This window comes from Mustela lutreola, chromosome 3, assembly GCF_030435805.1.
Source record: "Mustela lutreola isolate mMusLut2 chromosome 3, mMusLut2.pri, whole genome shotgun sequence".
NCBI lineage: Eukaryota > Metazoa > Chordata > Mammalia > Carnivora > Mustelidae > Mustela > Mustela lutreola.
The window spans coordinates 133,985,072-133,999,766 of NC_081292.1; the positions used below are offsets into that span (position 1 = coordinate 133,985,072).

The following is a 14,695-nucleotide window of genomic DNA, read 5'->3' on the forward strand; positions in this document are numbered from 1 at the left end:
TTCCTTTTTTGCCTAGTATAGTATAATATCTTCAGAAACACTTGGTTTATAATTAATGCACAAAAGTTTCTGAAAATGTTAGGAACTTATAGAAGTATTCATATTCATATTATACCACTACATGAGCTATCTATTACTACATAAAAAATTAATCCTCAAATTTAATGTCTTCAAACAATAACATTAATTATCTCACAGTTTCTATGAGTCAGGAATCCAGACATGGCTTCGTTGATCCTTATGCTTTAAAATTCCTCAGAAAGTTGGGACACATTGTATATGCAAAAACAAGAGAACATATTGTATAGATTTGCCTCAGGTGAAAAATCCTTTCAGTAAAAACACTAAGCATACATACATATATTTTTTCTCATCATAATTGTGTTTTTTCAGATCTTTTGCCTTTCTTTTTGTTTTGATTGCTATATACAGTGAATAATGCTACTGTAGTGATATAAATAGTACCCTTTGAATAATTTTTAGTACCAAATCTGAAGAAGGAGAACAGGCATAGAATAAATTCTAGTGTTAGGAATATATATATATATATATATATATATATATACACACACACACATTTTTTTTATAGATGTATTTATTTGACAGATCACAGGTAGGCAGGGAGGCAGGCAGAGAGAGAGGAAGGGAAGCAGGCTCCCTGCTTAGCAGAGATCCGGATGTGGGGCTCCATCCCAGGATGCTGGGATCATGACCTGAGCTGAAGGCAGAGGCTTTAACCCACTGAGCCACCCAGGCACCCCTGGAATATACTTTTATGGAAATATTTCTGTTGTTTTGAATTTCCAGAAAGACTGTCCTTGAAATATAGTATCTAAAATAATAGTCTACCACCCTAATATTACTGGGAGGTGAATATAATTTTCAAGAGTTGTTTAAGTGACAAAAACCGAACTTAATTATATCAAAAAAATTCCTGAAAATATTTCTATTTGATGGTCTAGAAAGATACATTACTAGTTTAACTTGATTTGTGTATTTAATACTGGACTATTTTCCACATAATTATAATAAATCTCTTCTTATTTCTCCTTCTTGACTACTTTTATGAAACAGACTAAGATGCTTAGTCAAGCAGCTGGAAAAAGGTGATGTTAACGTCGTAGACTTAAAGAAGAATATTGAATATGCAGCATCTGTGTTGGAAGCCGTTTACATTGATGAAACAAGGTATGTTTTAGCCTATCTTCCCTTCTGTCTTCTTTGCCTCTCTTCCCTTTTTCCTCCTGGTCTTCATTTATCTCAAACATGAATTTAGCATATCTTAGTCATGAAACTGAAATTAAAATCTTATTAAAATTTAAAAGGTTTTTCTTCCTGTAGCTATTTAACTGGACTATGATCCATTCTTTAAAAATACACATTTTAATCCAAATAGTGAATATAAAAAAATAGTCAAACAATTAAGTCACAAAATGAACAAACTGAAGAGTCCTCTTCCCCACCCTCATTGCCTTTAGGCAAAGATTTATAAACTCAGAGACATGGGTAGGCTTATTTCGATTGTCACCAATATAAGGATTTTCCTATTATCTCAAGATTCCAGAGTTCCTGCTGAGAAAATGGGTGTCACATGTCCACACATTCTCATAAGATGTACCTATCAGATTATCTTGCGGGGGTTTGCTAAGGGATAGTCTCCAAAGCATATTCAGTCATCGCTCACACCTTAATCACTTAACTTCATACTTAGCAGAGTGGTAAGGAGATTAAAAAATGGGGATTTATTTGAAGAGCATTCTTAGCCTGGTGTTGTGGCTTTGACCAGGTGATTTGCCTTCCAGGGGCCATTTGGCAATATTTGGAGACATTTTTGGTCTGGTTAATGGGAGTGTGTTACTGTTATGTGATGGGTAGAGGCTGGAGATGCTGTTACAAATCCTGCAATGCACAGGAAATTCCCCACAACAAAGAGTTACCACCCCTAAGTGTCATTCCTATGGAGATTAAGAAACTTTGGCCTTAAGAGAGAACTGCTCTTTTTTTCCTTTTTTCCCTAAGAGGAGGCTTAGCCCAGAACCTTAAGAGGGCATCCTGTGGGTCCTAATGCTGATAGAAGACTCTGAAGTATGATATGATAGTTTGTAAGAGATTTGACCACTATCTCTTAGAGTTTGGAGGGTACTGAGACTGGTTCCTGATTCTCATCTCAACAGAGATAAAGGTGGCAGACTGGTTCAGACTACCTTGAATTCACAAGTAAAAGGGACACTGTGGAGGAATAGACGTGTCCCTCCTGAGTTTAGCACAGAAAATGCACTAAGTTTTTCAAAGTCATAAGGCAAGTGGAGTAAAGTCTTTAGAAAACTGACTTCAGTATTGAAAGAAAACTGACTTCAGAAGATGAACAAGAGGCTGGCTACATGAGGTGATTGTTGAATGAACCAGGGAGAAATCATAAAGATGCAGCCCAAATATCAGCGAACACATAACACCCCAGAGGGTGTAGCAAGTTCTCTGAAGGATACACAAAAGCTCCCCAGAAGAGAAAAATAACCAGGATTTGGGCATCTGTCCCATACATGACAACAAACACACCCATCTTGTAACAACCTTTGACTCCTATAATTTCCAGTGATATCCACCACATCATTGAACGATAAGAAAGAGCAGAGTGAGTGGGACAGATGATGGGACAGGGACATCCATCATGCCCCTTCATTTCTGCAAGTATCCACGCATGAGTCAGGCCTGAGCTTGGTGGAGAATAGAACTGCTAAACCAGATATGAGATTGATGTTCTTACATATCCATGTGTCCTGGGCTTAAACACACACACACACACACACACACACACACACACCCTACACTGTTGTTTCACAGGTAAAAATTCACATGATTTAAAAAACAAGATAATGTAAAAAGGAACCTCGTGGAAGTCTTGCCTCCACCCTATCCCATCCCAATCTGCTCATAAATTTCTTATGTATATTTTCAATAGTGTATTACAAATTTTTATTTCATATTTTTCTGTTCTCCTTTTATGGAAGGTGGCACACTATGTACATAGTGTTTCATGTTGCTTTCTTTCCCCTTACTAAGGAAACTTGGAGACCTTCCTATATCAGGTACTGACCTTTTTAATAGGAGACCATGAGGATTTTCACTAATAACAGGAAAGGGCATGGTGCAGGCTATGTTGCACAGGTGATTTTTTTTCTTTGTCCCCAGAACAGAATTCTTCTGTGAAAACATGATTTAGAGTCATAAATTAGTGGTAGGGGGAATCATAGCCACCCTTTTAGATTATAAATTTTATGCATAATCGTTTTCCTGGTTAACTTTCACTGAAGGTATATAATGTATATTATTCTTCTAAGCGAACAGAGACTCAAAGTGTAAATAGAAAAAAAATCTGATGTTCCTGTAATTTCTTTGCTCCTTCATTTTTATGTATGCTCTTCATTGTCTACAAATTGAGTGAATGTAATATATTCAAGATTTCTTTAATCTGTCCCTGACATTTTATTTTTTGTATTTATTTATAAAATGAAAGCAATTTTATCTTAAAGAATTATTTGGAGATTTACATTATTCATCCTATGATGGCATAATGCTACCTATCTGGTTCCCCTAAGTATATCTTGTCTTTCAATTGGTAGATTATTACATGCTATATTTATTAGGTTTCCCAGAAAATTACGATTCTATGGATATTTTGTTAACTTAGTTCTCCATGATCTCTAACTCATTTACACATATGTTACATTTCTAAGTATAGTTCCTTTTCATTTGAAAATTACTTTTTTAGAAAGTTGCTTTTTGCAGAAAGAAAAAAATGCTTAACTGCTTCATGGTAGAACTGGAGTTGTGTGTGTGTGTGTGTGTGTACTCTTTAAGAAAAAAAAAACCCAGCTCTTAATACTACGTTATTCCCAATTTTTACTCAAATGACACACACCTTTTCACTATTTTATTTTAACGCTTCCATGCCTCCATGGCATCTTAATTTTTAAATTGGATTAATGATACTACCCCACATTTGGACCATTCAAGGGCTCATATTAGTCTCCCCACAATCCTATGCAGCTGGCAGAAGTGAAGTTACTTTCTTCACTTTATTAATGAGAGAACCAAGGTCTTAGAAATAAACAGGTTTGACAATGGTCACAGATGTAGGCTTTGGCAAAGCTAGGGACAGAAACTAAGGCATGGCTTCTCTTCTCTCTCTTAGTGCTCTTCTCTCTATAACTGGTATCCTCTCGGGATGGTGTTTAATGACCTCCAAAAGATGACAATGTGTAAAACATTCTGACAGTTGGAATCGTCGATCCTAGAAAAACGATACTTAACATTTATTACTAAAAGCCTCTTATTATAGCCTGCTATATGCCAAGTACTCTTTTAAGCATTTTAATGTACTGTTTCATTTAACTGTCATAGTAATCCCATGAGCTAGAAACTTTATTATTATCATTTTACATACCTCATACATATGAGGAAATACATTGACAAAAAGGTTACATAGCTTACCCGAGACTCATCTGCATCCCTTTGGTAACATCTGACTTTGGCGACTTTGGAGACTTCCTGGAAGTTTTGATGAAAGCTCACGTGCTGTCAGGGTTGTCAGACCCAGTGGTGTGTGGATTGTGTTTGCATCACTTCCAACTCTGCCTTCAGTGATGCCACATTGGTAGCTTGAAATTGGCTACAGTGGGAGTATTTATTTACACCATGGAAACTGGGAAATGTAACAAATCGGGATTTGTTTTTTTCTGGAAAGCCTGTGGTTAAACATTTACCATCATGCCACTGGTTAGACCTAAGATTATCTCATGTATCTTCCTAAGGCTGTGATTTAAGTTCAAAATACCAGCTAGAAATTTTTGAGCAATAATCCTTGATGTGATATGATTTCCAGTGGACTTAGTAAGACGGCAGTCAACTGAGAATGTTTTTGTTGAGATGCATATACAATTATTAGAGTTTGCCTTTGGAATATTAGTAAAACAGATGATTTAGGAAGAGAGGTGGAGAAGCATTTAGTTGCTTTTAAACTTCATATAAAAAACCTACTTTTTTTTTTAAATTTTTTATTTTTTATAAACATATATTTTTATCCCCAGGGGTATAGGTCTGTGAATCACTAGGTTTACACACTTCACAGCACTCAACAAAGCACATACCCTCCCCAATGTCCATAATCCCACCCCCTTCTCCCAAACCCCCTCCCCCCAGCAACGCTCAGTTTGTTTTGTGGGATTAAGAGTCACTTATGGTTTGTCTCCCTCCCAATCCTCGAGGCTTTTTTTTCTTTCTTTCTTTTTTTTTTTTAATTTGGGCTGGACTTCAAAAAAAGGTCAACACATAATAAAACAGGAAAAAATAAATTATTAATTGGTTTAAAACACAGACACACACATACACACACCCCTTTTCCTGCTAAGCTTTAGTGACTGCAGGGTTTCAGATAAAAAAACAAATTAAAAAAAAATCTCTCTTGATGGATGATTTAAGTGAGAAAAATAAAAAGTTTCTGACAGAATTTGAATTCTGACCTTCTTTGAAGGATTATAGCAAAATTTCCTAATGAATACAACTCTTTGTTGGTTTTTCAACAAGACATTTTCAAATATAAATGCCAATATTTTATGAGTCCTGCTTTTGAAAGTGCCCCTAGAGGCTATTGTTTTTCAAAGCTGCACAGTTGTCCACAATAGCCAAACTATGGAAAGAACCTAGATGTCCATCAACAGATGAATGGATCAAGAAGATGTGGTATATATACACAATGGAATACTATGCAGCCAACAAAAGAAATGAAATCTTGCCATTTGCGACAACATGGATGGAACTAGAGCGTATCATGCTTAGCGAAATAAGTCAAGCAGAGAAAGACAACTATCATATGATCTCCCTGATATGAGGAAGTGGTGATGCAACATGGAGGCTTAAGTGGGTAGAAGAAGAATAAATGAAACAAGATGGGATTGGGAGGGAGACAAACCATAAGTGACTCTGAATCTCACAAAACAAACTGAGGGTTGCCGGGGGGAGGGGGTTTGGGAGAAGGGGGTGGGATTATGGACATTGGGGAGGGTATGTGATTTGGTGAGTGCTATGAAGTGTGTAAACCTGGTGATTCACAGACCTGTACCCCTGGGGATAAAAATATATGTTTATAAAAAATAAAAAATTAAAAAAAAAAAAAAAAAAAGCTGCACAGTTGTAAGTCAGAAACATGCGGCCTTGAAGGAAAACAAAAACAAAAACAAAACAAAACAAAAAACCTGTCCAACTGTCCTTATTTAGATTGAGAAATTGCCAGGCGAAGTAGCATCCTCAACCTCATGAGCTGCTATGCATGAAGGGAGACAGCTGACTGGGAGGTATACTTTCGGAGATGGATATTGTGTTTACTAACACTACCTAATGACACAATTTATATCTCCATCTTGTTAATGTGAACCAATCCAAGTTTTGAGATTACCATAGTTAGAGCACAGACTTGATTCAGAAAGAATGTGTTGTTCAAAGCCCCGGATCTTCCAGTCAATACTTCCTTTCTTTAAGCAAATTACTTAACTTCTCTATTTCCTAGCTTTATTATCTGTAAAATAAGAATAATGACAATGCCTACCTCATAAGGCTGATCTGAGGATTAAATGACAGAGTAAAAGTTGAATAATAACCACTATTTTTATCTTACTAATAAAAATGCAGATACCTCTAGGATACATATCATATTAAAATATATGATTTATACTCCCAAGTTAATCAAATAATTTCCTAAAAGTAGTTTTTGATCCTGAAAAAATCAACGAAGGCAGATGGAAATGAAAGCAAAGTCCAAACTGATGGAAAGGAATCTTAATAGGATACACATCTGGATAAAAACATTCTCAGTTGACTTCTGTGTTTTAATAAGTCTAAGGGTCCTTCATTTTATGATAGATTAATTTCAGCAAGAATGTGGTTATATCAATCAGGACTTTCAGAAGTTATTCTGGTGGAAATTGAGTGAAGTTTGGAACACCTTAGAGTCTAAGCCCCTTGAAATCATCAAGTACAGGAATTTACATGAAACAAATCGTTACTGAGCACCTGAAGTGCATACCAATGACACTGGTCAGCAGAATCAGTACAGTTTTGCCCACAGCTGGTGTCTAGAACTGGCTCTAGAGCTATGAAGACAAACCTAGGCATGAAAGCAAATGTTGTTGTTACAAGCAATAAGCCGGAAGGTTCTGAGTTAGAAAAACCAAAGCACACTGGCAGATCACAGGAGGAAACACTAAAGAGCTCCACTCAGTCATTATGAGCGGGAGTAATAACAGGGAATAAGAACTGTACATAGTTAAGATTCCAAACTAGGTTGGATTGGACGACAGGTATTCCTTAAGGTTAATGAGTTTTACTCTCTGGCAAAGCTCCCCATGCACATTCTTAAATGAATGGCTTCTTCTTCTTTTCTTTTTTACAGATTTTAAAAAATATTTATTTATTTGACAGAGAGAGAGAGAGAGGAAGCACAAGCAGAGGGCCTGATGCAGGACTTGATCCCAGGACCCTGGGATCATGACCTGAGCTGAAGGCAGACGCTTAGGGAATGAGCCACCCAGACACTCCTTAAATGGATGGCTTCTAACAAAAGGACTTAATTTTTTTTTTTTTTTAATGTCTGGAACATGCTAGATATGTGACCATTGGAGTTCAGAAATACAGTGTCTGAGATGTGAATTTGGGGATTGTAACACAGGGGTCTCAGACTTTTTTATGCTTTATTTTTATTTCAATAATTGGAATTCCTTTGCTATTTCAACTTGTTACCCAACCTAAAGTTTTTGAGAATGCGCAGCAAGTGTTTACTTATTTTACATCCTTCCTGGCTGTCACTTTCTTCTCCAGCCAGCTCTCTGGCTTCACACTGTTGAATTATTTCTCTGTAGGTCACCTAGTTTCCTCAAATCCAGCATTCCAAAGGTGAGTACTACTCCCAAGCATGAGCTCAGTGCCTTTGTCCAGTTCCCCAGACTGATGCTAGACTCAGCTATAAGTGCTGTGAGACCTTCTTAATGCATGCTCTAAGAACCCACAATGTGGCCGCTTCCACAGAGGTCCCCTCCCAGGCATTTCTCTGCATCCTCTAAAGTCTAAGCCCATCTTCCAGAGGCCAGCTGATCATCACCTATGGGCGGGCCTTTCAAGGTATTTTCCTACCCTGAGTTCAGGACCTCAAGCTGCAAGACCAAGAGAAAGGAAGGAGGCTATCAAAATTAATGTCAAGTTGTGCATTCATCTCAAGGATCAACAAGTTCAAAGACTATGCAGTCTAAATTTTTATTTAGACACTGAATTTGCAGCGCGCTCTTCTCCCAGTGAGGACAACTATGTACCTCACTGTTCAGAGATGGATCGCCTCTTGCAGGCACGCTGTCCCAGTCTTCTAGGTGCCAGAGTAGGGCCTTCACCTTACTTTCGTGTAGTTCATGAGTCTATTCAAAATATTTTTCCTAGAACAAAAGAGCAGTCTTTTTCTGAAGATAAAATAAAGCCTCAGTAGAAAAAAAAAGCAAGTTATTTTTTTGACTTTTCAAATGTGCATTTTTCTCTCTTCTAACCATTAAGCTTTCAAACACTCTTGGAATTCCATCACAGTATGGATCACCAGGTAACCCTCTTAACCAAAGTCAGGGGGCAAGGTGAAATGTCGGACAGAGGTGTGGAGTGGAAGGGTAGACAAGGACAGATATGAGAAAGGAAAACACTGAAAGTTGAGGATGGTGTTACCAGAGAAGAGACATAGGAAGATATAGAAGCAGGAGGCATATCTGAAGATAGGAAGCACCAGAAGCCAGTGGAGAGCTGGGTTACTGAAAATGGTAAATCGAATCCCACAGGGAGAACCATTGAGTGGAGTTTCAGTAGAAAAGCTGGCCAGATTATGGTAGTGTGAAGAATTAATGTAGAACAGCTCAAGAAGAAATTAGATTATTTTTTAAGAATTTGCTAGTGTAGGAAAAAGCCAAAATAGAACAATCTATTAGTAGGGACATTTACTTGTTTGTTTCATACTTTTTATAGAATGGAAGGCTTCCATTAGCCTGGAGACAAAGAGCGGAAGAGATACGTGGGTTAAAGAAAAATAATATTTATAGAAAGATTAGGTGAGAAGTTATCCTTAGGAAGTTACCTAGGAAAAAAGTAAAACAGCCAAGCATAAGTGGAATATATAGATAAAGAGGGAGAAAATAATGCACAGCTAAGCCCTTCAAATAAGCAAAATTTAAGTAGCACTGCAAAATCAGAAAGATTAATTACTATTTATTTTTTAAAAGATTTTATTTATTTATTTATTTGTTTGTTTGTTTGAAAGACAGAGAGCGAGAGCATATGCGCACAAGCAGGGGAGCAACAGAGGGAGAGGGAGAAGCAGGCTGTCTGCTGAGCAGGGAACCTGGTGTGGGGCTTAGTCCCAAGACCCTGGGATGACAGGCCCAGCTGAAGGCAGATGCTTAACTGACTGAGCCTCTGAGGCCCCCAGTTACTATTTATTTTAAACTCAGTTGTTCAGCATGGTTAAGAGTACTGTGACAATTATGGCCAAACTATAGACCATGGGCTATAACACGATGGGTTTAATGTGACCATGGAGAACAATCCCTTCGTGGTCAGTCACTAAGACTTGCTCAAGATGATGGCACTGACTCATGTGTGCTCCAGCACAGGCAAGAAGGGAACAGGAAGAGAAGGACTAATGAACACTTTTCGTGACTATTTTAATTATAAGTGACAGGAAGCCCAAACAAACCACCTTCAAGAAACTCTCACTGCCAAAACATGGATGGCTAGTGCTGACTATAAGCATAGGTGACTCTGGGCAAAAATGATGTCAAGGGACCGACCTCCATGTTTCATTCGTTCTGTAATAGCCTCCTTTTGATCATTTGAGTGGTAGCAATATGACGATGTATTTTCAAGCTTTATAGCCTCACACCCTCAAATCCAGTAGGAATGAGAAAGGGTTTCTTATCCAGAGGCTCCAACAAACATAACCTTTATGTTTCATTGATTCTGGTCAGGTAATATATGTATCCCTCAAATAATATGCCCGGGGGAGTTGGATATTTAAGTGGCATCTCATGAGGCAGGTAAGAGATCAATTTTATTTAAATCACTTGCCAAAGAATTGAAAATGGAGGAGAGTACTTTGCTAAACAACAACTTTGTCCTCCCTGGAGTAAAAATGAACATGTTTATGTTAGTACCACATGCAGGGGACCTGGATCAGGATTTGTGTGGAATGTTGAAAACTCCTATCCAGGCTTTGCTCCTACTAATAACAAGCCTCCAGACAAGAGTCTTTGATTTCCTTTTTCCCTAGTCATTGGTTTTTTAACATGGAAGATGAAGTCTCCAGCCCATTTCTGTCCTGGAATTCTGTGGTTTTTATCCATGGTTGCAAAGTCCCTTTGTTGTAAAGATCTACTCATGTTGTTGTAAAGGTTGTAAAGACCTACTCATGCCTAACCGACTCTGGTCACCAGCAGGGTGACAGGAGGGAGCTGCTTATCATTGGCTAATGAGGGATCATTTATAGATATGGGCTCTTGTATATTTTAGGTCACTTTTATTTGGAGGAGTCCCGGAGGAAATCAATTTAAAGGGTATGTGCTAAGACACTGCTGGAGTTCAGTGAATCACTAAAAAGCAAATTCTGATTTTTATGAACTCCATTTTTATGGTGTGAGTTGTAGGGAGGGGTGCTTGTTTGGAGTGCTGTGTTTGTAGGCTGTTCTCACCCTGTGGATGGAGTGTGAAAACCAGGCTTAGAAAAAGTGGCAGTACATTTCGGTTGATTTTCATATTTTCCGTCCATCTGTGGTATGTTACTTTCTACAAACTTTCAAAAACAGCCTCAATAGTGAAAAGGGAAAAAAAAAAAATCTGACCAGATCTTTTGAGAGATGACTAACAAGAAAAAGCTTCATGTATTATATAAGATCTTACTGTTTGTGAAATTTGGCGTTAGAAAAATATAAATGAATATTTACTAGATTTGGCAGAGATATAAATTTAGGAGCACCTGGGTGGCTCAGTTGGTTAAATGTCTGCCTTCAGCTCAGGTCATATTGTGAGGGTCCTGGGATCCAGCCCCTCGTGGGCTCCCTGCTCAGTGAAGAGTCTGCTTCTCCCTCTCCCTCTGCCCCTCTACCCCCACTTGTGCTCGTACCCTCTCTCAAATAAGTAAATGATAGCATTTTAAAAAGAAAAATATAAATTTAAATATTATTCTTTCCTAACAATGATATTAATAACAACTGAGGTGGTTTGACAACTAACTATAGCCAAGGCAACATATTACGCATCTTCCATTTTTGATTGTACATAATTCTCAAAAAATCTTATGAATTAGATGTTTATATTATTTCCACTATAAAGTTAAGAAACTTGAGGCATGAAGAAAGTAAATGGACTTGCTCAGGGTCATATGATTATTAAGTGTCAGAGACAAGTTCAAACTTAAATCCAACCCTAACTCTTGTCTTCTTCCTTGCCAACAAACCCCCCCTTTTTTTGGTATTCTTTAGTGTTTTATTTTTTGTTTTTCTTTTTTAACTTTTTATTATTTTTGATGTTTATTTTTACATATAAGTTATGTATGTGTATATCTTTTTCCATTCCTTTTCATTAAATTGTTTTATATTTATAAGATTTTCTTTCTTTCTTTTTTTTTCCTTTTCTCTTTATTTTGGCATCTAGTTTCTTTTAATGGACAGTCCAAAACACGTACTGGATCTAGTTACTGCTTTCCTCTTTCCTCTCCATAAAATGGGAGTCCTGTGCATCTGGGTTTTGCTGTATCTGAGTGTGATGCTTAAAACTGATACAACCATCTTGCCATAAGCATAAAGCTAAATGTAACACTGAAGGTGAGAGTATAGAGATGGAAGAACCTAAGTCCCTGATGTTATTGACCTGCTGATTTTTAAAAAGGCCTTCATGGAGTCCACATACCTTTAGTTTTCTTCTTAAGGAAAACAGTAAATCTCCCTATTATTTAAGCTGCTTGAGGTGGGGGTTGATGTCATGTGCTGTTGAGAGTATCCTAACAGCCACATAGGTCTGCCTTGTTTCAAAGCTCAAATTCTTAATCTCTGATCCATCCAAGGAGCGGTCTTACCCTAATAAGAAGTCCTAACACAAAAGTTTGCTTTCTGAGTTAGCTACTTAGAATTCACATTCTGTTTTCCTGTAAAACAAGGTAATAGGTTGATTCCGTTTCCGAGGTAGCCCACAAAACCCCTTGATTCCATGAGACAGCTAAACAACAATAGGTGATCCTTGGGCAAGTATCAAGTACTAGAAAGTCAGATACTTAAGATTTTTCTCATTAAATACAAGATTTCCTCATTCTTTACCATATTTTATCAGCAAGCCTACCTCCAAAGTGTATATGCCTCATCTACTGTCCCTCACTTTTCTCTCGCCTCTATCTCTGTCAAGTGTGCTCTGAGTCACCATCATCTACACCAACCAGCTGTGCCCTGGGATCTTGCTGTCCTCCCATTCCACTCAGAAGCAGGGGCCCAGGGTAGGGTGGGGCATCCAGCTCTCTTCTATTCCAGGATCCTGGGAGTTTATCTGGAGCATGTTGTCACTCCCCTCAGGGTTTTCCTTAGTTTGGAAAGTCAGGCAGGATTCAGTGTTCCTTCTCAAGATCACTTCTGTCTTCCTTTCTTCCTTCCCAACTCCTCTTGTTTAACCGAGGGCATCTGTGCACAGTCCTGGGAATGGAAACTCTGCTCTGACTTGTGTATTCTTCCATTGTCTTTACCTGGGCCTTTCTGCCTTTCATGGGAACAGGAATTGGAAAAGTTAAGTCCAGGAACAGGAGTTTTCTCCCTTTAAGTAATTGTGTTTCACATAGAACTTGAGTCAGTGAATGAAATCTTAGTTTACTGTATGGACAAAGGGCCACAGGGTAACAGCAAATATTTAAAAAAAAAACATTTTGGGATGTCATCTTTTCACACATGGCGCAGGTCCTGATTGAAAATGTTAACATACATAGCATGCATCAAAACAAACAAAAAATGACTTTGTTGAACAACCATTAAGACTAGAGATTCTCTGCCTATGTTTTTATACATCACTTGTTCAACAAATATTTATGATGGACAATCTATATATACAATAATAATTATTTTTCTATTCTGTTTGGGTATTGTTCACTCCCTCTTGTCATTCTGGTTGTATTTTTGGCCTCCTAGGTTTAGAAAGAAATCTATTCTTTGTCTTCTCTTACACTCCTGTCTTCCAGATTCACTGCAGTTTTTCTAAGTACCATGTTCCATCCCAACTCAGCTGAGAAACCAACTTTTCTATTTTGCAATTAAGTAACATACAGATATTCTCATTCGTAACATCAATATAAGATATTCATTAATGAAGATACCTTTATGGCGATTGTCCTGCCGGTACTTTTCTCAATAGTTCCCCAACATTCTTCATCTCAGAGAGTGAAATAATGGGCCTATGGAAATAAGCAGTGCTGCTAATGCCGTGTAACAGAATATAGCTGAATCTCATTTTCTTGGCAGAGATATTTGGGTAATTGGCAAGCTGTGAATGGATGAGAGCATTTCTCAAACTTTAGCACTCCTGAGAGTCACCTGGAGGGCTTGTTCAGAGTGACGGGCTCCACCCCCCAAAGATTCTCCTTTAACTGTTTGGAGCAGAGTCTTGAAGCTCCCAGGTGTTGCTGATCCTGCTGGTCCACGAACCACACTTTAAGAACCCCTGAGCTGGAAGATGTCAAAATGAGGCTACAAAAAAGAGACACGAATGTTAGAAATGTAATGGTTAGAATTCTAACCATTCTAAATATTATCCCATGTGACACATGAGATGGTCTTGTGCCAAAATGCCTCCTTCAACCAGGAAATTCCATCATCAGACAGGAGCAGTAAGAGGTGCTGAACCGGAGATGAGCTGTGCCTCAGAGCAGCAGGGCTTGGGCACAGGGGAGGCAGGCCCGTCCTTCGATTTGCAGTATGATCACTTCTCCCAGATCTGTGAAACTAAAGACCCTTAGGCTTCATCTGTAGCCTGCCAGCCACCCTTTCCTCCACCCTAGCACTCTTGGCAATCTTCGGAATGATGCACAGTTAGATGAAGAACAGAATGCCCTTCTCTTATGTCTCACTTCTCTGATTGGAAAAGGCGACATATCTACTCCCTAGAAAACAGGGCAGGGAGACCAATACTAGGTAGATACTGTTGTGTTGTGATAAAATGTAAATAACATAAAAGGTACCATTTTAACCGCTTTAAAGGTACAATTCAGTGGAATTAAGTACATTTGCAATGTTGTGCTACCATTTCCATTCTCTACTTCCAGCACTTTTTCATCATCCCCAGGTAAACTCTATACCCATCAAACAGTAACTGCACTATCCTCCTCCTCTCAGCCCCTGGAAAACTCTGTTCTATTTTTTGTCTCTATGAATTTGCCTATTTTACTAGGTAAATTTTTGAAGTAAGCAAAATTTTATTTTTGGAGATTCCTCCCACTATTTCTTTATGACCCATAGAACCTTTACATTGTTCTTGGCTCTCCAAAGTCACTTCAACCAACTTCTTCCCATAAAATGTCTCAAACACTTCCATCCCCATGGAAGGACACTCTCTTTTTGCTTCATGGCAGACATAGAAATCTGCTGAGACTAAC

The 14,695-nt window shown here is 38.1% G+C and overlaps 1 protein-coding gene across 5 annotated transcripts in view; it reads left to right on the forward strand.

The window, feature by feature from the left end:
- Positions 1 to 14,695, forward strand: part of PDE1A (phosphodiesterase 1A) — a 346,255-nt gene that overhangs the window by 251,497 nt on the left and 80,063 nt on the right. For all 5 annotated transcript variants that reach the window (XM_059166853.1, XM_059166854.1, XM_059166851.1 and 2 more), the window contains one exon: positions 1,075 to 1,188. In XM_059166853.1, the coding sequence (XP_059022836.1) occupies positions 1,075 to 1,188 (114 nt within the window). The remainder of the gene's footprint in view (positions 1 to 1,074; positions 1,189 to 14,695) is intronic.